Source organism: Conger conger, chromosome 13, assembly GCF_963514075.1.
Source record: "Conger conger chromosome 13, fConCon1.1, whole genome shotgun sequence".
NCBI lineage: Eukaryota > Metazoa > Chordata > Actinopteri > Anguilliformes > Congridae > Conger > Conger conger.
This window is the reverse complement of record NC_083772.1, coordinates 35,053,385-35,079,072: the sequence shown is the minus strand read 5'-3', so window position 1 is coordinate 35,079,072 and position 25,688 is coordinate 35,053,385. Positions and strand designations below refer to the sequence as shown.

General features: G+C 40.0%; 1 protein-coding gene across 1 annotated transcript; it reads right to left on the bottom strand.

Moving 5' to 3' along the window:
* Window positions 1–2,529: 2,529 nt before the first annotated feature.
* LOC133108065 (T-box transcription factor TBX2b-like) lies at window positions 2,530–14,079 on the bottom strand. The gene is made up of 7 exons (XM_061217481.1): window positions 13,322–14,079; window positions 11,981–12,248; window positions 9,726–9,872; window positions 7,811–7,887; window positions 7,433–7,596; window positions 4,994–5,532; window positions 2,530–4,152 (listed from the first exon to the last, which is right to left on the bottom strand). The coding sequence occupies exons 1-7, from the start codon at window positions 13,672–13,674 to the stop codon at window positions 3,751–3,753; spliced, it is 1,950 nt and encodes a 649-aa protein (XP_061073465.1). The 5' UTR covers window positions 13,675–14,079; the 3' UTR covers window positions 2,530–3,750.
* Window positions 14,080–25,688: the final 11,609 nt, after the last annotated feature.

The window sequence follows — 25,688 nt, the reverse complement described above, 5'->3', positions numbered from 1 at the left end:
GCCTACGTCTGATTTGTGTACATCAAGCAAATGCCTACAAAACCACAAAAAACAGATGCCTGTCTTCTCTTGTAGCTATGTCCAGTCTACAAACGAAAATGGATCTCTCGGCTATAGCGCGACGTATAGACCTACGCGTGGTTTAAATATCGACTGAATTTAGAGGGAATCAGAGTAAATTATTTGACAGTATTTTACTTTAAATAATAATAATAATAACTTATCAAACTGCATATTTAAAAGATGATTCTTAGTCCTTTAATGTTTCGTGGTTTGTAAATTTCATAAATAAACGTCTTGTTAGCGTATTGTCCAACCTTTCCTGTGGATTTCACTTGAAGTTGCCATTTAGTAGGCCTAGTGTGCAGTTACACATGCAATGAGGATGGCATTATTTCGAGAAGCCAGCAATTAGCCGCACCTGTCTTCACATAGTTTAAGCGCAAGAGTGGAAGTCTGGATTTGTAACAACAAGCGCATGCTCCTTGAACAAAATTATAAATGGATTTATACCTTTTAACCCCACTGCAATTACCGATCATTAGCTGGTAGTCTATCTATGACGGCGGCCAATTGATCACCCGGTGACTGATTGGTTGAGACAAACAGTTTTTTTTTTTTCCTCTGCGAAACGGCGAGCTCGAGCAGTTAGTTCTGTAATTAGAGACAACAGTGGGCAACAATGGTCCGTCAATGAAACGAATGAAAAGTTTTGTGATTATCGCAGAAGAAAGAACAGAGGAGAAACACGAAGGGGTTCCCTAATTAGGAGCCGCAGCTCTCTGAATCCCTGTGTGGAGTGTGGAGGTCGAGGCTGCGTGGCCGGCAGCAGGCGACAGGCGCCGGTTCCTGGACAAAGGGCTGTCTGCTGCCACAGCGGCTAGGCGTCCGTCCTTCCCCGTTTCCCTGCTCGGCTTAACCCTTTCAACAGGGCGCCTCGGCTCTCTCTCGGAAGACAGTATTTATTGCCCACCGGTTGGCCTACTTATAGCCTACGCCAGCGTGTCTGTGTAGCATCTTCAAAGAAATGTTTAGCCAAACTCTTCTTTCAAACATATTTCATACGTTAAAAAGGCAAGTGTCTTCTGTTAATGTTCATAAAAGGTAAACAACGAGTCTCTCCCCTCCCAAGGGTGAAAAGGTGTGCGTTTTCTGTTTTGAACTGGACTAGTCTTAACTTTTTTCACAAATAGTTAAACTTAGGGAGTGCCACTGAAAGTGCAAAGGAAATGGGCGCAGAGCTTCCGTTAGAAACACAACGTGTCTATAAATACTCTGAAATTACTATTCTATTCTATTTATAACAACAGTTGGACAATGCAGCTCTGCGGTGAATAGGAAACTGTGATAAAACACATCAATCACTTACTTTCCAAACGGACAAAGCAAGCACAGCGATAAGTCTATTCTGAGGACCAGCAGTTAAGTGATGATTATTACTCATAACATAAATGCAACTAATAATAACAATGCTTTTAAAGTTATGGTTCTTGTTATGGGGATGCCGTGACATCAAATGCCACAATTTCCCATGAAGTATGTAAATTCCCACTTAAAATGTGCAGAATGTTTTCTTTCTGAACTAAAGTTTCGTCTAGTCTGAGTCAAGGGTTCTTGTTTGTTACTCTTTTAATTTTTATTTAAGCAACAATATGTAGCCAAAAAAATTGGAAAGATATCCCTCCTAATTATGTCATAAAACAGATGGAGCAGGGGTGTCCAATCTAAGAAAAATATATAGTATATGTTGGTGCAGGTTTTTGTTTTAGCCCAGCACTAAGGCACCTGATTCAATAAATGAACTAATAAAGGAACTAATCATGTTTTTTTAAGCACCCCCCCCTCCCCCATTTGGTAATTATGGTTTAATAAATACTGTACATACCAAACAGAATTGGTAGGCTGTAGGCATTAGGCCCCACCACCGTGGACCACCCAATCGCAGCATAATTTTGAGGGCCGCTGTCAGTTTAGGGCCCTTGGAATCATCTTCATCAACTTATCAATCAGTTATATTTACAGTTGTTATTACAGTCAGTGAGAATGGATAACTAATGTTCTGTTGAACAGTACTATGGATATGACAACCACACTAACTACAGTAGGTGCGGTATGCTATTAACCAGTGAGTGAATGGGTCTATTAACAAAGACAAAAGTCTCTTGAAAAAATTGACTTAGACAGTACACAGTAACCCACACCTTATATATGCCTGTATTGTTTTTGTGTGCCATGTCATATTCAACGGTTCCCTTGAACTGTGTTAAGTAACATTTCATTAGTGAAACCATTTAATCCATTTAACATCAACTACAAGGCAAATACTACAATGTGCTCATTTATCTGACCTCTTTCCGTAAGCCTATACAACACAAGCAATATTATGTAAAATTAAAATCTTGCTCCATTAGTTTAACGACATGATTGTAGTTCCAGCAGAATCTTTAAATAGGGAGTGACAATAAATGGATACATACATTCATTGGACCTGTAAATAATCCAGAACAGCAGTTTTACATATCTTTTTTTATTTTATTTAAAGTGTGAGGGAATAGGACATTTGAATTTACTCGAATAGCCAGCGATGGACGATTCCGACACGTTGAAGAGGGGCGTAAAACGCGGCTCTTCTGTGCTGGAGTGGAGTAAGACCTGAGGTGTTCGTGGCACCATGAGCTGGGCGAGACACAGCAGCCTTCTGCATAGCGGCTCGTAATGTCTGCAACAATAACACGCATCATTTCCTTCACGCATCTCGAGCGGGATATACAGCAAATGCGTCACAGACACAGAAATATTCCTCTGTGTCAACCCAACAAGCGCTAAATAGTTTTCATTCATAATATACCTTCGTGTAAAATGGAAAAAAAAACAAAATGAGTTAAACTCTAAATATTATATACAAGCCAATGTACAGCTTTGAATAAATTAATACAAATTTGCATATCCTGGGATACGTGCATCTTATTTACAACATTACTGTTTGTTTTAATAACATAAATAGTTCTAATGGCAGGCTATTGTCCGTCCGATATTTCAAGTGATTGTCAAACTATTCAAGAAATGACCGTAGTGTAGCATAACTTTTGGTCTCCCTTTAAACATATTTCTGTAGCTGGGTTCCCGTTCGATTGACCAGGTGTCTTCCATGATTGTATTTCTGCGGTGCCGAGACAGTGGAGGAAAAAAACATATTCCATAATCTGCCCGTTGATCTCGTCGACCTTTGCCGTTTGTGTGGAAGGCTTCACTTCTCAGACCTTTTGTTTGTAGGCCTCCTGAAATCATGTCCTTCTGTGTTCAGTTCTAAAACGGTTATTACTGCAGCCGTGGTATGTCGCGATCAAACATTTATTTTGTATGGATTTTAGAAAACGTACCACTTAATTACCCAGAATGCCTCAACTTCCTGGCAGCCATTTTGTACACCCAAGCAGAAACAATCTGCCAGCGTGTGCAGTGCAACGTCCGCTCCTCAGAACTTGTGGGGCAGGCTGCAGCCTAGTGGCTAAGGTACATGACTGGGACCCGGAAGGTTGGTGGTTTAAGTCCTTATTATATCATGATAAGATCCACACAGCAGTTGGGCCCTTGAGCAAGGCCCTTAACCCCACATTGCTCCAGGGGGGATTGTTCCCTGCTTAATCAAATCACCTGTCGGTCACTTTGGATAAAAGCTTCAGGTTTCAACAAATGATATTATTATATATATATCTCAAGCCAAGCCAAGAATTTGAGAATTCCCCTGGATCATATGGGAGAGTCGCTGGAAGGGGAGGTGTTCGTCTCGTGCTGAAGCCCGCTGACCAGTCTCTGCATGTCGTGCAGTTGGCTGATAGACTCTTTTAGGGTGGTTCTGGGGGAGCTGCTCCCCTGGCTGTGGTGCTTGGGCGTGGGGCTGGCGTCCCGGCTGCAGGGCCTGGAGGACTCTGCGCTCAGGCTGCCTGGAGGTCCCGTCAGCGGGTTAGCGGCGTGGGGCAGGGACGCGGGGAACTGGTACGGGCTGAAGCGCAGGCGGCACGGGGGGCTGCCCAGAAAGGGGCTCCTGGAGACGGAGGAGGCGGTGCTGCAGGAGGGGAGAGCGGAGGCTGCAGCCGCCATGTAGGTGTAGGGGTACGGGAAGAGCCCCCCGAAAGCTGCCATAGGGATACCCTGCAAACACATTTACACAGGGATTAGAAGAGCTGTGTGCGCCTGTGTGCGCTTTTAGCATTGTTTAGCTCGAGATTTGATGGTATCATTACATAAATAGTCAATTCAGTGCATGAAAAATGTCGGTGCGTTGAAAGTTTGTATTACTTCAGATACTCAGGCTGACACTGAACCGTGACAGCAATCTACATGTTCTAAAAGATTGATATTGTCGAAAGTCTGTTTTTTGTAAATATTAACCCACACATCAGTAGGTTATCGGGTGACAGTAGGCCCACAAGTGAAAATACACTCACCGAGCACTTTAGTTCAATTCAATCAGTTTTTATTTGTATAGAGCTTTTAACGGAAGACTGTCACAAAGATGCTCTTTACGGATCATAGGTGTGAAGTGTGAAAGCTCCCAGACAAAGAACCATTTTTCCCCAACAAAGGCCCCTTTACTAGATATAGGGTTCTTCTATGGAATCACAGAAGATCCTTTTGGATCCCTTTTTTTTCTGAGAATGTAGTTGTGACCTAATTAAAAATTATAACTGCAGATTTGATCTATATATAGGTTCTAACTGAAGTTTTTGACTAAAAGATTTGTCATAAATATGTTGTTTTACGGGCACTAAATGTGGGACATTTTACACAAAAATACTGTATAAAAGTGTAAAAAATGTTAAATGCAAAAGTTGGTATCTATGAAGCCCAATAACTCAAAACCACTCAGAACGCAGAAAGCGCCTCACAATTCCACGGTCACGATTTTCTGATGAATGCGCAACAAGCTCCCCCATTAAATCACCCCAGGAACAAGGTGAATGCAGGGAGCAGAGGGCATGGTGTTACCTACCTGAGAGGCCAGCATGTGGGGGGACAGGTGGAAGGGGAAAGGGCTCGGGGCGCCGGCTCCGGACACCGAGGCCAGGAAATGCCCCAGGCCCATGGCGGAGAACGTCCCGGGGGCCATGGCGAACTGCCCCGGGTGGATGAACAGAGGGTGGCCCGCGTGTAAGGGGCTGAGGAGCTGCTGGCCGTGCAGGGCCAGGCTCTGTAGCTGCGCGGCGCTGAGCGCCGACGGCCCGTCCATCTGCAGGGTGAGCGGGGAGAGGCCGTCCGCCAGCCCGCCCGGGCCCCCGCTGTGCGCGTCTTTCCTGGACGGCTCCGTCTCTTTCCCATGTCTGCTTTCCGACTTGTCCTTCCCCGGGTTCCTGCTGCTGAATATTGAGTCGCTCTGTTTCCGCGGTTCCCGGCGCTCGGGTTCCTCCGGAGACCGCGGGCCGTCCTTCAGCCCGTCGCAGGTGGGACTGGGCGGAGACGGAGACCGCAGGCCTGAGCAGCTCTCCTCCTGCTCCTCCGAGTCCTGATCGCTGTCAGGGCTCTTCTTTTCATCTGTCGGACAGACAGCGAAGAACAAGGTTATATGTTAAAGTTGCCAAGAATATTTTTCTCCAAGAATAGTTCACTCTCACAGGAAACCACTCGCGATTATTCCTTACAACGGATAACGAAAATGCAAACATAACAGAGGACCGAGAATATAGGCCTACCTAGCCTACTCATAATTCAAAGACAAACTTGGCCTTCAAGCCGTTGGAACATTATGAATCACGGACACACGTAGGGATGACTGGGGCACAAAACAACATGGGGCATGTTGAAACATGGAGATTTTGCATAGTTGCATTTCAGCAATAATGATGGGTTTGAGTAGAATGGTGATTTGACAACTTCATCACAAGTTATTAAATCTATGTTTTAGCACCCTGAAAGTGTAAATTAACTGATGATGTGTGAACGCCACAGACTCCAAATATACGTCATTTCAATCACTGTCTTGTGGGTTATAAAGCAGTATAGTTGTGGCACATTTCACTAGCAAGCAGAGACTGTGAGCCATGCAGGAGTACAACTAGCACAGCCACCTATTATAAATGCATCAGCCACAATAGCTTTTAATGTAACTGTATATTCCATGTGTACCATGCACTTATTCCTATTTAGCATCCGCTCTTAGCCATTTCTTCCCAGGCATTTCTTCCATATTCATATTTCCATATGCGGTTAGTCTAAACAAAATATAGACCATCTCTACAGGACAATTATCAGATGAAAGATGGAAACTGTAAGAAATGCTGGATTCAGCAACCTTTATTGAAAGTATTAAAACAAAGCATTTTCCAGTCCGTTTTCCGACAATATCCGACACTGTTTAAACTTGAACCAAAGCTGGGGCACGTCGGAACAGTTTCACTCCTGCGACTTTCGACTGGACTGTAATCGCCATGAATTTTCAAGAACTGTACCGATGATATATAGTCATAGCAAAGACGTGCATCTTCTTTCTGGATTAAAAATATTTGCTGTAATATGTGTGTAGCTATATATTAATTAAGCGAAAACCTAAAACCTAAACGTATTTGGTTGTTCCCCGGTCTCCTCCACACACACAGTAAGTGAGTATAAAGTGATTTCCTGTTAACATGCCTTGTATAACCATTTCCTTCCGGTCTGTCAGGGCAGAGGCCTTAATCGGGAGAATGTGTATTTTCCGTAACTTGCTTTCTTGAAGAGCACAAAACAGTCAAATTAACGCAGCTAATGTAGCTAATGTTCTAGTGTTGAGTGGGTGGGTAAATGTAACCATTTAAAGACCGCTGTGCGCATGTCTGAGAATAACACTTGAGCTTCTGGCTCCTAAAGCCGGATATGTAGGTCAGAAGCACCGTGTGCGCCATTGCAATCCAGCGCGATTTCGTCCTGTTCGGGCTGAATCCAAATTAATTTCCTCTCATCATATCGTGCACAGATTACCATACAGATTATGTATGTCTGTAGTCCCTTAATGCATTTTGTTTATGCGAATGTCGGCGTTTCACGTTTTCTAAAGCTTTCACTATTATAAGCCTATTCAGTTCGTGTAGCCTAGATATGGCCCCGTTTCATTTAGAAGCCTTCATTTTATAGGCTGTGGGTAGATTTTTGAGTGTGTAATGTTGAACAGCACCTGTTTTTCAGTATCCTATTGGTATCGAGTTAACTATATGCCTATATCCATGATAACGCATACTATAGCCAACATTTTTAGGGCCACACTTCATCTGTGTCCTACTGTGGCTACCGATGTCCTTATTCTCACTCTGTCGTTATAAAGTTGTAGTTTACAGTGGTGGGGTGACTTTCTCCAATTGTACAAAATGTGAATTGGGACAATCTTTTGTTGTGTATTGTAGTATTTCGGGGAACATAATACAGGTTCAACCGTTCGAATACAGGAATAGGCTATTCATACCTCGACTGAGCCGGCTGAACCGCAATGAGCTGGAAACTGAGCCCAGCGGGGATGCGTCTCTTCCTCGTGTGGATTCACTGGAGGAAGCGTCTGTTTCACCGCCGTCTATGTCGACTTTGCACTGATCCTCATATATACGCAATGACGGAAGGGTTAGTTGTTTCCTGAAAAAGACCGTTTTTAACAAAATGATTTATTTTGTAAGTCATTCTAAGCGTCTGCGCACATATATATATTACAGTACACGCAACAATTCATATAAATGTAACGTCTTACGTGATATGAATGGAATCGTTTGGCATATTTAAAGTTATGTTATGCTCATAATGACCTCATACAGGTTAAAATCATGGCGGTCGTTTTGGTGTATTCGCCTACCTCTTTTCCCGTCTCCCATTTCCGGTGTCTCTGAACCCTTTGGCAAACGGGTTGTGATCAATTTTCAGTTGTGTGATCTAGGGGCAGAGGACAAATATTGCAAATACTCGTATAAAGCGGTGTTTGTGTGGAATTGGTTTTTTAAATAGGCTTACGATCCAGGGTAAACCTCCATGCACAGCATGTATCGAGTTTGAAGTACGTCTGCGCCAAGTTTCTTCACCGATCTCTCAGAGAACGACATGCATACTCTTGTCAGCAGCAGCTCTTGAAACTGGGGCGGGTTGGATCACGTTGTTTGTGTTATTCTTTCGTGTACACTGTAGGCCTACCCCGTTTAACACAGTGGCTGATTATACACTGACGCCACTGTGAGACCCAGACCTGCATTATTAATCGACTCTTAATGATAGGAAGTTATTTTTCGCGGCCCTCAGGAGGACATTTCAAAGCGAAATATTGCTGCGTTTGTTATATCGTCTTACTTTTTACCGAGGAAGGGAGAGATACAAGGCTGACCAAGGCCCATCAATTATTCACTTTGCGCCTTCAGTCTTCTAGTTGTAACGCTGTACAGTTCCCCGCAAAATGCAGTGCATATGTGTCAGTCCACAGTGGCCGATGCATTTCATGATTGAGGTTCGATTGGTTTATGTGTGACAGGATATATATTTTGGGGGGGATTTCGGGGTCAGAACAATCAGCGTAGGCAGCACGTCCCTTGCTTTGCGTCAAAGATCTGTCAGACTCTGGCTGCGCTTTGCAGTCCATATCTGGCGGACATATTTTTAAGTGCTTTCTAATCGATTGTGACTCTTTGTCGTAAACTTTAAGAAGCAGCAGTCCCCTCGGACAGAGAGGCCAATCAGTATCAGTGGGATTGGGCGCCAGGCAACAAAACGACTCTCCTAAAATACTGGCACTGGTGTTCAAAAGAAAACGGTCTGGGTTATACAAACGGACTGATCGAATGTATAGTTTTTAATCATGTATTATTATTACATTTGAGTTAGGGAGAACTTGATAGCAGTCTGGAATTAAGCAGTAAAACTAGACCTGCGTATCATACATTTTATCCTCAGCAAATTGACGAAATGCTGAGAGTTATAGTTTGCCAGTTTGCCAGACTAACGTGGGACTAAAGTGGTGAAACGGTCAGTAGAACAATTTATAGACCTGCCCATTGACATAATACACACTGTCACTGGGAAAACCTTATGAGTAACCAATGTAAAGCAATTATCTCGGTTTACACATGCAAATTTATGATTCACAACTGTGTACTTTAACGACCATTTTATTCCTATTGATAGAGTTAGACCTATGAAGCTGAAAGCGGCAAATAAATTCTGTCATCGAATTGGTGCTGGTAGGGAACGATAGAAATGTGGAGGTTACACAATGTACATTTTACGGTAAAGTACTGGCAAGCTTTACCTTATACAGAAATGTCCATGTAGATTTACAATAAAGGTACGGAAAATGGCGAAAGAAATTGTACAGCTGAAATCTAAACAATTGTATAGCTATTTATGGTGAAGCACCGTAATATAACAAGCATACGATAACAGGGTGCATTTCTACCGTTATTTATAAGCTGGATTTTGTATTTTACTGTCATTGTTTTACAGTGTAGAATAGCAGTTAACTGTTAAGCAATTGGTATGTGTATTGCGGTTATACATTACTGTTTCACCCTAATTAATACATTATTTACATTTTAGCTGTTTAGAATTTCATTTAAAAAATCTAAAAATGTGTAGCTACACCTTTTTACAGTTTAACCATGATTGTAAACATGAGATCCGAAACAGCAAGGCTGTGCATATGCATTATTACACAGTCTGTGGTAGTGAGCGCAGGTGTTAACGCAGGGTATGAACACAGTGGCCAAAATATTTAACAAATTACTTACCTTGTCATTTTGATAAGCAGTGACGCCAATGAAATCTGTCTCCGGAAATACGTAGGTTCTGAAAGTGCTGTATGGTAGCTTCAGAATGTCGTTGGCTCGTACGATGTGAAATCTGGGCTGGTATTTATGCATCGAATTCAGGATAGTCTAGAAGCAAGCACAGTTATTATTATTATTCGTAGTAGGCTTAGTAGTAGTAGTATTACAGGGCTGTACTACAATTTTTACATGTTATCCTAAGTTGAAATATTTAAAAGCACACGAACGCATCCCAATGAGTAAATGTGTTGCGCAATTATTTTTCCAGCACATCACTTTTAAGGAGCAAATTCTCCTAAAATGGAAGCACTGTAGAGCCCTCTACTATTATTATTATTATTATTAGTAGTAGTAGTAGTAGTAGTAGTAGTAGTAGTAGTAGTAGTAGTAGTAGTAGTAGTAGTAGTAGTAGTAGTAGTAGTAGTAGTAGTAATTATACCATTGTTTTTACTATTTCGCTTATTTTTAATAATTTGAAATGTCAGAATATACTGGCCCAATAGTTGCCAGGGTCAGATTTAAGCGCCCACTATATTCTTATAACAAATATAGTGATTCCAAATCATTTTTTTACAGAAATCAGGCGACGTATAGGCCTACTCATACATATATTAAGGGAACCCAGATTGTGGTGCCTCGTTTTTTAAATAAAAAGGAAACGTGGTGAGTGAAGAGTGGAAACGGCTACCTGCAGGTCTCCGCTGGTTGTTTATTCCAACGCGCGTATGTAAAGATAGTTTGTAACCGATTGAGCATAGTGCTGTTTTATTTGTGCGTTGGTATACTTCACTATGCGTCATAGTCAACATGTGATTTTCACATTTCGCTCTTTCTATATTATCTTCCATTAGAAATGTATCTGTGATAGACAGTACAACATTTCTAGCCAACAAGCAAATATTTACCAATTGTCTCTCCTTGTTACTAGCCACTCGTGGTTAATGGATTTACTCAGACATCATAGGTCGCACAGTAAAATATGCCCGTCTCCCAGGCCCGACGTCGACCACTTTTTATTGTTAAACGATGTCTCTCTCATCTTCTATTAATATTCTACCTGATTGAATGCTTATAAATAAGAGAACTAGACAGTAGGCAACTCGTGGTGTCTTTCAGTCCTTATGACAGACAGACAAAACGCCCCCAAAACTCTTAATCTTATTTAAAGATGTACGAAGTTACATTACCTTATATGCCAAGATTAAATAGGCTTTTTATAAATAATACCCAATTGAAAATGCTTGGCTGACGGATGTAAGTCCTATGCATGTCGTAGCTACACTTAGTGAGCTTGTTAATGCAAATATTTAATCACCCAATCATGTGGCAGCAGCTGAATGATAAAAGCATGCAGACGTGGTCAAGGGGTTCAGCTGTTTTTCAGACAAAATGCCAGAATGGGGAAGAAATGTGATTTTGACTTGATTTACTTTGACCATGGAATGATTGTTGGTGCCAGACAGGGTGGCTTGAGTATATCAGAAACTGCTGATCTCCTAGGATTTTCATGCACAACAGTCTCCAGAGTTATAAATTGTGCGAAAAACAAAAAAAACATCAAATGAGCAGCATGCTCTGCGGGCAAAAACGCATTGTTAATGAGAGAGGTCAGATGAGAAGGGCCAGACAGGTGACAGTAACACAACTAACCACGCATTACAACAGTGGCATGCAGAAGAGCATCTCTGAACACACTACGCGTCAAACCTCTAAGTGATAGATAGGCTACAGCAGCAGAAGACCGATAAGTCTAAAAAACAAGTCTAATAAATACTTCTTGAAGTGCTCACTGAGTGTAGGCCATATGCGAACAAATATTTAAATAGCCTATTTGGGAGGAGAACACATTTGCAAATATTTGGTCGTGTAAATAATGATGTGTAAATATGTAATCTGGTCTAACATTCAGAACATTTGCGCACCGACATTTCTTATTTAATCGGTGCCAATTATATATTTGGATAATTCCAGATAGAATGCTCTTCTCCTTAGACGCACGCAGAACAAATTAATTAATTTAAATTTCACTATAGACGTGTTTATGTCCCTTCCATAGGCTAGCTAAATAAAGCATCAGATGTCATACACGAATAGGCCTATTTGGATGGTCTATAATACACACACCGTAGCCTAATTTTGCAAGTCAAAATCGAACCAAAAACAAACGCAAACTACATCGCAAATATAATGTGCTATAGAAAACACAACGAACTTACAAATCCATGCTTGTCCGATATATTGTTGGTCAATTTGAGTTTATGAAAAGCAACAGGCTTCGTCATCCACTGCTCTCCCGTGGCAGGACTGTCCGGGTGAATATACATCCGTTTGGGCATCTCTGGGTCGGCCTTCCCTGCTACCATCCATCGGGAGTTATGGAACTTATAGCGGCAGTCGTCCGCAGCGACAATATCCAACAGCAAAATATACTTGGCTTTTTTGTCAAGACCATGTATTCGAGCTTTAAAAGGAGGAAACATTCTCCTGAAATAGACAGAAAAACGCGACAAAATCATTAAACAAAACACACATTTAATATTAAGAATAACGGATACTTGACCTACCACATTACCATTTGCACTCGATGTGTTTCTGTGAAATGCAATAATAATAACAGTTTCAATAGCTACAATGAATAAGTTTAGTGTTTTTGCGACCGACAACAAAAAGCTCTTGATTATAAATAAACTATATTTATTTAGTTGCACTGGTTTTATCCGTTCCAATTATGTTCCAAAGCTGATATTCTTTTTACTGAGGTTAATTAATACATATTTATTTATTTATTTATTTATTTCCACACGTATTAAATATGAAAGCAGCACACAACATTGACTAATGTTGGCCTATCTAAATGATTTCTTCAGTCCTAGATCATAAATCCGCGAGCGATCTCTGAAGATAATTTACGACATGGCCCTATCATTTAAATGACTGGCTTCTTTTGAAAGTGACGGCCTGTTTACAGAAACCAGAAGCTTTCCTGACACGACAGAATGCCCGGTTTGATCCATATTCTGGTTTAGTTTTGTGGACTAAATTCCTTGAATTCCCACCCCAGCCCCCCAGTCGTAATCCGTCTCTACAAAAGTATAGTTAAGATATAAATTACTTGTTCTTCACATCAAAGGAGTTATGTCAGGATAATAACATATTCGAAGTATTTCGAAATTGTGGATAATTCACCAGACAATAATATCGATTGAATTATTTTCTTTCTCAACTAAAAGATAATTGTGTTGTCATACCAAGATTATTTTCAACTAGCCCATGTTAGATTGACGACAGAGGATTTTAGACAAAGTGTAGTCTAAAAACACAGTTCCCTATTTTCTATAAGTACACTCATACAAAATCTTTAATGGTTAGATTTAAATGAGCTTGTATTTGGCAAATTTATGGTAGCTTGCTCCATCTCATTGCATTTTCAATAATATTAGCATTGCAACGAAATTCGTGACAAATAGTGTGACGCGTTGCTGGTATGATAAAGAAAGAAAAGTAGATCGTTTTGAACAAAATGCAGGCAACCGAAATAAAATATCAGTTTTCCTTACCTTCCCGATTTGGTTATAACCATCTCGGTCCCAGATTTGTGAAACTGGTCCCAAAGATCTTTGGCTTCCAGCGTCACTTTTGGGTCATCCTCGACGTCCTCTTCGGGCTCTAGGCTCTTCAGAGCGCGAAGATGCGCCGTCTGATGGTGACGGGTCAAAGCTGGATGGAGCCCCGCTTCGGACAGCGCGTGGTCCGGGAGCGGCTTGGTGAGGGCTCCCGGAGGCAGCGTCAGCCCGGGGAAGAACGAGGGCTGAGCGGCCGTCAGGAACGCTGACATGGGGAAGTCCGTCGGCCGGTGAGCGTGGAAGGGGTGGTAAGCCATAGCAGTCCCCGTGAAAATGGGATCTCTCATCGGTGCATCAAGTTTCCAAACGAAGTTATCGTGCGTTGTGAGGTTTTCCACCAGCGAGGACGTCTCCAGTTGTAATGGAGTGTCGCCTTTAAATACAAATAGGCCACATAAGCGATGCCAACGTAGTTTGGAGTATGACAAGAAAAGCGCCTTGTTTGCCTTTAGAGAGAAAATAGAGAAATTGAAACAATTGAGAGCGAAAAGCGCTTCCTCTTAAATAGGCTACTCCCGATTCTGACGTTTCCGAGAGGTACAGTAACAATGTAAATCAAAAAGACTTAATTGCGGATTCGAAAGCTGTTTGTTTACTTTTTGGTCCAAAAGCCGTTTTCGGGTAAATAAAATGTTTTTACTAAGTGGAAAGAGCGTAATGGAGCTGAGCTGAAAGTGGTGTGTTCTGCCCAGTTCGCCGTGGAGCTGTGACACTCTCTAGATGTCCTTCCCGCTCCGATCCCGACGCTAACGAACCAAACCCCTTTGATTGCAGATTTCACGCGTTTTGGACCAATTGCGTGCCCTTGTAGGCGTGGTTTTTACAGCTCCAGCCCAGGGAAGGGGGGTGGACAAGAAGGTGTCGGAAGTATTAGCAGTAAGAAAACATGTCAGCAGAATAAAATATTAACCAATGACAGTAAAGATCGAGAGATCCCACCCGTCTACAAGCCAAACAGCGGGTCACTGCTCGCTCTGTTGCCGGTGGAGAGAGCACCTCGACCGGCTTGGGTTATTCATTTCGTCGTGGTACACCTGCACCATGTCAGGGGTGACTAATGCACATCGTGACAAATAATCCTAATAAAATAAGCTTAACCTTACATTTATATCACTATTGTTATATGTATATATATTTTTATTTAGCATTTTTGCCTGTTCGTTTCGTAACTGAAATGTTCTAAAAGGATTAAACCTGTAACAAAAGGAAACAGTAACTGGACATGTAGCCTACATGTTTTCAAATAGGCATCTCGCTTTCTGTCGTCTTTATAATCAACTATTCAGCCTTCCCCTTGCTGTTTTAAAAGCTCTAGAATGCAACACGATTATAATTTACTTCTTATCGGCATTTATAGTGGGTAGTATGCAAGGCGTAGCCTGTTTAATAGCATATTTTACACACGCAGGACGGATGTGTTCAGTAGCAGTTTTAATACTAAACTGATTTTACATTTCGAGTTAAAAACCGGTCACTTCAGTGGTCCACTTCCCTCCTGAGACTGATTTCACTGGAAAGGACAGCTGCGCGTGAACCGGACATGGCCACTTTAAGTGTAGCCCCGGGTCATTGGGAAAGCGCAGCGTCAGACGCAACTCTGGAGTGTGGAGAAAAGAAAACAGATGAGGAAGCCAGAGCAGACACGGAGTGAGGAAATGCAGCGAGTGCTTTCTTATTGTCGATGGAGGAACGGGTTATTTCACATTCGAGAGAGTGGGTCAGATGAACCCAGCGAAAGATGTGCTAGGAAACAGCTCATCTGCTCAAGACAAAACGATTTGGGTTCGGTTTAAAAGATAAATATGAAAAATGTATCCTAATTACATATATAAAGTGGGAGCATTGTTCAGGAGTAGGTCTACAGCGATTATCTAGCAAATCATAACCCAATGTTTTCGATTCTCATAAATATTTATAAATATTTTAATTAAGAAAAGAAAAAAATCCTACATCATTTGGCCAGCAAAATGAACACGAAGCAAATATGTAGTTGATAAATGGATATATGGGCGGGATTTGCAGGACAGGTTGTCGCCCTTCTGCTGGGTGGATGAAAACCATTGACGTTGATGCGCCTTGCTGCCCTGTCCAGAGTTACAGCGACAGATTGGCGGTTATTTTTGCGTCAAACTAGACACAGCTTCAACTCTACACTCAGTCCGTGTCCTACAACGAAGTCTGAACCACTGAGTACGACTCAGAAGAAGCCCAATCCTAGACCCTTGATTAACTTTAGATTCGGTTTGTTAAAGAGTCACTTGGCGCCAGTCGGCTGATGTTCCCACAATAAGAGCTTTCTCTTGTCACTTCATATTTCCCCTAAAATACTCAACTAGCGGTCTCTGATCCAATCGCTATTCACGCCAAAACTACGTTTTACGATCGAGTCTGCCGGCTAAACGCGTCGTTAACCCAATATCAATGCACGAATTGATAAACACTAGCCTATAAACCGTGTACTTACTTCACGCAGGAAACGGTCTCAGATCTTCCGTAGCTCCAGCACCTCATTCCAAAACGAGAATCTTATCATTTCGACATTGAACTGAAACAAAAGCTTTTAATCCAACAGATCAACAGAATAACCGTCGCATCTTCGATTAACCATTGCCATGCTGGCCTGGATTGGTTGTTTAATTTTGCAGGATTACCTGTTCTCAGAGTTTCTTAGGGTTTCTCTCCTTACTAAAATGCACGTATACTCTTCAACCCATCCGTGTAGACTTTCTCACTTCCAAACCAACAAGAACATTAAAGCAATGACGTGATGAACACAGCTAACTGTTGATTTGTGCTTTGATTGATTGAATCGTTTCTTTGGTGATAGTCGTTTCTGTAGATTGAAGTAATCCCAGACGCAGTGTTTCATGTTGATTGATGGATTCGGACGTAGAGTAAACTCAGTTGAGTTGAGTTTAAACTACTGAAAGTGCAAATGATTGGCAGTGTATTGTGTACTTTCTTGTGCTTTAAGTGTTGAGGGCATAGAGTTAAAGAAAAAGAGATAAGAACGTGAAAGCTTTAAAGAGCGGAAACAGTGAGACGCTTGCTGCTTTTACCTGCTTGCAGATTTTAATTAAACGGACAGAATGAAGAGCGATTGAGAGATTACGGCTCGACTTTGTAAAGTAAAGTGGGAGAGAGTTATGGGGCTCTTTTAGCACTGGCGCCGTCCACGAACTGCTTGTAGACTAGTCGTGGATACGGAACCTTAAACAGGTTTTAAGCGGTAGGATGGCCCATGTGAAGATAGTATTTTTGTCTAGCAGACGCATGGATAAGAGCGTCTGCTAAATGCCATGTAATGTAATGTCATGTAATGTAACATTGGAGAGACACAAAACATAATTTATAATGTTTTGTGTCTCTCCAAATATACCCAACAACGTTTAATGCAGCCTAGACATTTCTGGCCACTCTACTTAAAGGACCAATATGCTCATTTTATTTCCGTTAGAATTAATATTTTACTAGTCTACAGAAAACAGAAATTTCAGTAACATTAGGCATTTTCACGCTCTTGGATATTTTATCGAAATTATATTGCGTGGATTATATTTAATCTTTGTCTATTTTAGTGAACAAAGTTTTATTGTCATTTTCGGGTGCTAAATCGTCATTTAGATTTTAGTTCATACTTGCTTTATTTAAGTTATGACGACGCCAATGGCTTACAGGTTTTCCTAGTAGACTTGTAATCTTCGTAAAATAGATTTACATTGTCAGTTGGAGAAAAAAGGACCAGAACATGAACTGTCATCAGTGTTTTTTTGTTTCTTTCTAAATCAAAAAAAGCAATACATTTATTATTATATTTACGTGTATATATATATATATATATATATATATATATATATATATATATATATATATATATATATATATACATTTATCACGAAAATAAAATTAATATTTTGGAAACCATGCTGTTAGTTGGATTTTTATTTTTGCACGTTGTACATTATGGGGGGGGAAGAAGTATAATCAATCAGCCAAACATTAAAACCACCTGCTTAAACCCGTTTTTTAATTCATTGTTGTGCCTGATCTACTATTTATAGCCTACTCTTAAAATGTGTGTGTCGATTATTAACACTAATTGATCCGACTGTGTCAGGCTGAAAAATAAGTTTTATCAATAGTTTACTGGAGAAAAATCGTACATTGAAGTAAAAAATTCTAATTAAATCACTGCATTTGGTTTGCAACTTGGCAGGTCCTGGATGCACGTAGTTATTGCGCATAAGTTTGTGTATTTGGAAAGGTCTAAAAGCAAATCACTAATTAGACAAACAATTACGTAATTGAACGCATTTTGTTCTGTAGATTCTAGCTGCACGAATTTTGTAAATGGGAAATAAAGTGATCTGACTTTGCAATTGTCGCAAGCTTGGCGAGTTATTTTAGTCATTTTACCAGGAAGTCTCTTGAGATGAAATTATGATATCATTTTTAAATTACATAATTTCAAAGAAGAGAAACAAACAAGGCAACAGACATTTGCAAGAACATAAAAAGTAAAAAGACAAAAAGCGATGTTAAGGTGAGATGCAAGGGAACATTGAACTGGGTGTTAAATACCGATGGCTTTGATATCTAATACAAGCTACAAAGGCATGTCGAGGAATTATTGCAAAACAGGTATGATTGCGGCATCTCGAAAATCTTGCTTCCCCACTTACAACATTTACATGTGGTAATATGTCGTATAATTAATTTCTTCCATCAGGTCTGTCCAAATTACCAAAATCCATCAAAAGGCGCATGCGCAATGTTTTGACATTAGGAGACCACATTCGGATAAATAAGGAAGATGCTCGGTTCAATAAAAATTCCTCGTAGAACAATTAATTATCAAGTTTGTGCGTGTGTGTTTGTGAGTTCCCCCCAGCCCCACCCCTCTGGCTCCTTCACATGGTTAACTCTTTCTTTTCATCGTCTCAGCCCATCTCCCTGCATCATCTCTCCCGCTATATTTCACCAGTAGACTGAGGCCTCGGCGCCAGACCGTTTAAGACCTGTCAAAGTCCTTCATATTTCCCCCTGTCACGTGGAGACTAACCCCTTCTACCTCTTACTTCTTGGCCCCCGCTAGTCTCCTCCATCGCCGCCTTGTTTATATTCCTCCACACCCCCCCCCCCGCCCCCCAACACACACACACACACACACACACACACACATACATACTCATTAAAGACTGGCTGTGACCCTCCCTCGCGGACTTGTGCAATTTGGTCTACCTCGTGCTCATGTTGTGTAATTGACCCGAGCCTGTAGGCCTGCTGGTGACCTGCCCTTCCCCCTTTGACAAATTGCAGCTGATTGATGAAAAATAGCGACTCTCACAAGCGGTGCTGCTAGCTGAAAAAGCGGATACTCCAATAGGTTACTATAGCTAGACCATGTCTAGACCTTGATATAAACGATCACATGATATTAATGTAACTACAGACAGCGATAGAGTACAGTGCTATGCTTAGTGCAGTTTGAAGGTTTACTTTAAGTCAATCAGTGAAATCCCTGCAGTGAAAATGATAAAAGAAACGTCATCGGACAATGCCGTTTATGTCAAAGCTTGTACCATGTGCTTTTGTTTGACGCTGTGTGCGTGTTTTGTTTGACTGCACCCACACTTAAAGACGCAAACTGCATTCGCATGCTTCTAATTAAAAACATATGATAACATTAATAAGTATTAATACAAAGTGTGCAGGTGTACACACAAATTCAGTCTCCTCATACACACACATGCAAACAAACAATAAGTTTCGTTTTTTAATGTCATTTGTGCGTGTTTGTGCAATTGCTGTTGTGTTTTCGTGTTATTTCAATATTTTATATTGTTAAACGCCCACAGCTCCACCTCCACATCATTCACACACACAAATCAGACAAGCGTGTATCCGCACGCATGCACACACACACACCCCACACACGGATACATTTTTTAAAATCAATTTCTTGCTATGCTGCCTTCAACTAAAAATTAAATGAAGAATATTCATTGTTCTGAATGACGTTTTTGCTGCCCTGTTTCACTGGCCCATTTTAGCTGTACAGGTGGCCCATTTAACCTGATCACAGTACGCTTGTCTTGGAGGGGAAAGTCTGATACTTAAATAGCTCTAGGACTAAAGCATTTGTTTTTTTATTACATACTTCCAACACAGAATGATAGAGGAGACCTGACTAAATAAGAAACGAATTTGATAGTCGAGCATTGTTTCCATAGCTATTTCTAATAGTGAAAGACTATTAGCCAAAAAGTGTCTTGACTTCACCCAACACACAAACGTGCCACTCAATCACAGTCATACCATTCACTTATTTTACATTTGAAATACGAAACATGAAGTAATTTCATTATTTCGGCATCAGCGTAAAAAGAGACGGGCAAAATGGTGACAATAGTTCGCCTAATTCTTCACTGATGAACCTGCAACGTAATTCTCTAAAAACTGACTGATCAAAGCTGAATGGTGTCATAGCAGGCTAAATGATGTAGCCTGTGTGAATATATATTTAATGTGTGCTAATAACGGTACATTTCTCCTGCATTCTGTTCTTAATCCTGAATCCAGATGTGCATGTCGCTTTAAAATTATGATTAATCTAAAGCGTACTGAAACACGTAAATACACATTTTTCTTCACGTTGCTGATGTGACAACAGGTATGTTGCTTAATGTTGCTTATGTCTTTATGATCACATAACTATTTTTTAAAATGACTTTTACAAAAAAAATCGGTTTGTAGTCTATTTGTCGAACTGGAACGGTGTTGGGTATCAGCGAAGCGTGTTTCTGCACTGTTATCGTCAAACTTAATTGCACAGGTTGAAGGTAATCTGACTCCTAACTCTTTCGAACTCCCACAACTGTCTTCGTCTTTCTCCCCGGCTTTGATCAGCGATGCCTGGCCTGTTTTCAGCCGGTTCAGCGGTGCAGCAGGTGGGTTGATTTTTCAATTATAACCCCTTCCGTGACCCTGGCATACACCATTAACCTATGCCCCCTTACTGCGGGACTCCCCCGTTTCCACTTCAGTGGACATACTTCGTGCGCGATAAACTTTTTTTTCCTCGGTGATACTTAGATAAAGACACATCAAAGGCTTCAAGATTCATTGCTAGAAATGTCATTCATTGAAGTAGGTTATAGGATCATACCATATCTTCGTTCCTCGGTGTTATGTTTTGATCGCTACGGGGAAAATTGTGCTTGTCTGTGAAATATAAAGTGTATTTTTGAATGACATAAACAAATTTCATGATACATTGAACATCTCAACGCCTTGTACGGTAGTAACTACAGATTTATTGTGGAGATTTGAAATGAAAAGTTGAAAAAACACCTGCCGATTTTTTCCCCTCAGCTCATTAGTGCAAATGTCTATTACAATAATAGACCGTCAGGGTCTCTGGGTCTCTGTTTAATGGAATAGTACAATATTTTACGAAACGGTGAACGATCTATAAGCGTTTTCGTAAATTATAAATAATTGAATGAATAATTCCCAGAATGTCCCACGCACGTCAAAACATACAGTGTGTTTTGTGTTGTTTGGGTTCACCTGTAATCCATAAGCCGTTATTGCAGGCTAAACAAACATTTCTTGTATTATGACTGAATCACATATGCATGTGATATGGACAATCTACTATTTCCGTTAATTAGGCCTATGACCCCATGTTGCTATGTTTGCTTATTTTTGCATTTTTCATCACAAGCAGTTACATTCAGGAGTCATCCAGGTTTTGGGGATCTTCAGGGGTAGAATGTTCATTTGATCTTCTCGAGCAGGATTTTGAAGCTGTCGTGTCATTAATTCCTGTTTCTTGGTTTGTGATTTGGCTACTTTTTTTGCTGTTTGCTTTTTTAACTAAACATATTAACTAAACATTATGTTATGTTGCATAAATTGATTTCTCCGAGTGGAGAGGCTACCATATGTTTTGGGCTACCATGTTTGGACCTCCGAAATTTAAGTTGGTTGCTTGCTTGTTGAAAGAGCTCTAAAGCAGTTCTAAAACGTTATTTACTACATTCACTCGTGCACCATATTCGCTCATACATCAGGTATTTATAACGATTTAATACGCAAAATTACAATACAATGTACACTACGTAGGCCACCTGAAGTCACCTGATGACCCAAGAGTCCAGTTAATTAACAATTATTCCGTGGTACCATTTTCAAAGGAATAAAATCGCAATTAAACAAAAATATATATATATTTTCACATAGGACTCACTATTTCTGAAATAGATGATCTTCTCGCTAACCTTACTATATAAAAGAACTCATGCGCATAGGCTACTACCAATGGGTCTTAGTAGGCTATCTAGTATTTGACTTTGTGCTTTTTGAAATTGAGAAAGGTGGAAATTAAATTAATAAATTAGAAATGTGTTTTTAACAGTTGATTACATATGCAAGTATTTTAGGATTTCTATTTTTGAAATGAGGATTTAATTACAACATGATTCATTTTGATAAGCATGGATTTCTGTTTAGAAACAATTATTTCGTTTATGAAGTGAGGGTTTATATGCATGTGGAAAAAATGATATTTTTAAAATGTTGATAAGAACCCTGGGCCATAGGCAACAATCTTAGTTTAAAAGAGAAAGAATCCTAATTTTGTGGATTTCTGTTCAACGTTTTCAATCATTCGATCATTTCTCATCGATCACATACATTTTAAGGGAACATCCCCAGATTATATTTTTTGGACTTGAGTATAACTTTGTTGTTTTCAATATTGTTGAATGTTGAATAAAGAATAATTTTCATCGGAGAGTATTCCTCATCTGAATAAAAAAGTTTAGTTTTTTAGTTTTTATGGGGTCATAGGTATAGGCCTAATTTTTCGTCATATCTTCAAACATAGTTTCATCCATTTACATCACCAGGGTTGAGATATGCATCGAAGTGAATGGAACACAAATACATTTGTAGGTTGTTGTTGAATAACAATGATTTCTCATCCATCTGAATGGAACAAACAAATATTGACTTTTAGGCATGTTTTCATGTTTTGAACATAAGACCTGTTTTGTTGTTATTGTGGTAATTTCTTTGTCAAAAAACCCCCCAGATTAATTAAAACATTAAAAAAGTGTTGTATTCTTTCAAACAAGGCCACAGTTACCATTTATTCAATATTGGGGATGGGATGCAGTATGGGGGGGAGGGGGGGGGCCCCCCTCAAAAACAGTTACCCCTCGCTTTTATGTACAGATGTCCACAAGAATATTTATTTCAGAACTTCTTTTGATTTAAATATATATACATTATATACATACATTTATCTATATATAATAATAATAATAATAATAATTATTATTATTATAATAATAATAATAATAATTATTATTATTATATATAGATAAATGTATGTATATAATGTATATATATTTAAATCATTTTTTTATTTTTTTTATTTTACATTTACATTTACATTTTTGTCATTTGGCAGGCGCTTTTAATCCAAAGCGATTTACAAGTGCATAGGTTCTACCACAAGTCAAAGCATCACATCCAGAACTAGGAAAATACACATGGAATGCTGTTCTAAACATATAGTCGTCATGATAAATGTAATTTTTTTTTTGGGGGGCGGGGGGGGGGGCGGGGGGTTAGACAAGGATAGGGATATCAGAAAGGAGTAGCGGGGGAAATCAGGAGAGAGGACTGAGGTAGAGTTTGAAAAGTTTTTAAATGTACATTATAAAAACGAAACATAACAATATGCTGCCGGCCATGGGCGGTTCTAAATCTGATTGGCCAGCCAGTGTCACCCCACAGGTTGTCAGTCTGCTTTTACAAAGATAGTATTTTCCGTTTTGCTGCCACTGTATAAAAGCTTCCAAATGTGCATCAAAAGCCCGCCTGTCAGAAGCGCCAATCTGATTGGCCACTCCATTGGCACGTCATTGGCTGTTTTGCCAGTCAATCTGTTTTTCCCGTTTACAAGGCTGAAAAATGTGTTGCAAAAATCATGAGAGGACGGCTTGTATGGTGAATTTACTTCCAAGTGAAACTTTTATGACTTTCAATGTTTGAATACTTTACCTTGAAAGACTACTAGCCAACTAACTGGAATCTGTATGGCCAAATCGCTAATTTATCTAGTTAGTTAGGTGGCGTATCTATATAGCCAAATCGAAAATGTATCTAGTTATTTAGCTGGCGTAACTTTAGTGTTAAATTAGCTAGCTAGCTAGAACGCCAGCGCATCGTCCTGCTACGCACGATAGACAGCAAAAAAAGTAGCTTTCATAATGAAGCCTTATTGTCGTGCTGTATTAATTAATCGTCGTGATGAGGCAATTGCAGGATTCCAATGTTCTATGTGTAATGTTGATATTGTAAATTAGGTCTTAAAGGATGTATTAATATTACGAAATGTATATTACATTTGTTTGTGAACATTAAAATTATGTGGAGCTAAACAACTTCCCTATGTCTGAAATTATTGTTTGAAAATATTTAATTTAAATAAAGCTAATTTTTCTTATGTCGTTGTTCATTTTGTGTTCTCTGTAGACTAACATGCAGTGACTGGATAAGTAACATGCATCAAAGCTGGTGAGAATGTGATTTTAGACAAAGCAACGATGTATTTAATTTGATTCCATTTGGGGATATTTCAAATATAACAATATGCTGCCGGTCATGGGCGGTTCTAATGAATCTGATTGGCCACCCCAGTGCAAACTCACAGGTTGTCAGTCTGCTTTTACAAAGACAGTCTTTTCCGTTTTGCTGCCACTGTATAAAAGCTTCCAAATGTGCATCAAAAGCCCGCCTGTCCGAAGCGCCAATCTGATTGGCCACCCCATTGGCACGTCATTGGCTGTTTTGCCAGTCAATCTGTTTTATAAAGGCACCGTTTTTCCCCTTTGCAAGGCTGGAAATGTGCTGCAAAAATCCTGACAGGACGGCTTGTATGGTGAATTAACTTCAAAGTGAAACCTTCATGACTTTCAATGTTTGAATACTTTAAATTGAAAGACTCAACGAAATAAGCTAGACTGTGACTATACGTCACTTCCAGTTTCAGAAACGACGTCACTTCCGAATTTCGGAAACAGGCCACTTACGATTTTTTTTAAAGCACATCCGGTTTCGGGAAATACGTCAGTTCCGGTTTTGTGAAATACGCCACATCCGGGTTTGTGCAAACGTCACATCCGGTTTCGTGAAACACGTCACATCCGGTTTCGGGGGATACGTCGCATCCGGTTTCTGGGAATACGTCACTTCAGGGTTTGTGAAATACGTCACTTCTGGTTTCAGGAAATACGTCACTTCCGGTTATATATTTTTTTTATTAACTTATTATTATTTTTCATTTTTTTTATGTTTTTATATTTTTTCATTTGATTTAATTTTTTCCCCAAAAAAATTAACATAAAAAAAAAAACATTTGGGGTTATTTCAAATATAACAATATGCTGCCGGTCATGGGCGGTTCTAAATCTGATTGGCCAGCCCAGTGCCACCCCACAGGTTGTCAGTCTGCTTTTTGTCTTTTCTGTTTTGCAACCACTGTATAAAAGCTTCCAAATGTGCATCAAAAGCCCGCCTGTCAGAAGCGCCAATCTGATTGTCCACTCCATTGGCACGTCATTGGCTGTTTTGCCAGTCAATCTGTTTTTCCCGTTTACAATGCTGAAAAATGTGTTGCAAAAATCATGAGAGGACGGCTTGTATGGTGAATTTACTTCTAAGTGAAACTTTTATGACTTTCAATGTTTGAATACTTTACCTTGAAAGACTACTAGCCAACTAACTGGAATCTGTATGGCCAAATCGCTAATTTATCTAGTTAGTTAGGTGGCGTATATATATAGGCAAATCGAAAATGTATCTAGTTATTTAGCTGGCGTAACTTTAGTGTTAAATTAGCTAGCTAGCTAGAACTCAAGCGCATCGTCCTGCTACGCACGATAAACAGCAAAACAGTAAGCCATTAGGAAAGTTAGCTTTCATAATGAAGCCTTATTGTCGTGCTGTATTAATTAATCGTTGTGATGAGGCAATTGCAGGATTCAAATGTTCTTTGTGTAATGTTTTTTTTTTAAAGCACTTCCGATTTCAGGAAAAGCGTCACTTCCGGTTTTGTGACACACGTCACATCCGGTTTCGGGAAATACGTCACTTCCTGTTTTGTGCAATACGTCACATGCGGTTCTGTGCAATACGTCACTTCCGGTTTTGTACAATACGTCGCATCCGGTTTCGGGAAATACGTCACATCCCGTTTCGGGAAATACGTCACTTCCGGTTATAT

Bases quoted from the DNA above. Each gene is read 5' to 3' on its own strand.
- LOC133108065 (XM_061217481.1), bottom strand. From the start codon at position 13,674: ATGAGAGATCCCATTTTCACGGGGACTGCTATGGCTTACCACCCCTTC. The intron at 12,249-13,321 runs GTAAGGAAAACT...TGTCTATTTCAG, and splicing joins GTTATAACCAAATCGGGAAG to GAGAATGTTTCCTCCTTTTA. The intron at 7,597-7,810 runs GTAGGCGAATAC...GGTCTTTTTCAG, and splicing joins AATGGGAGACGGGAAAAGAG to GAAACAACTAACCCTTCCGT.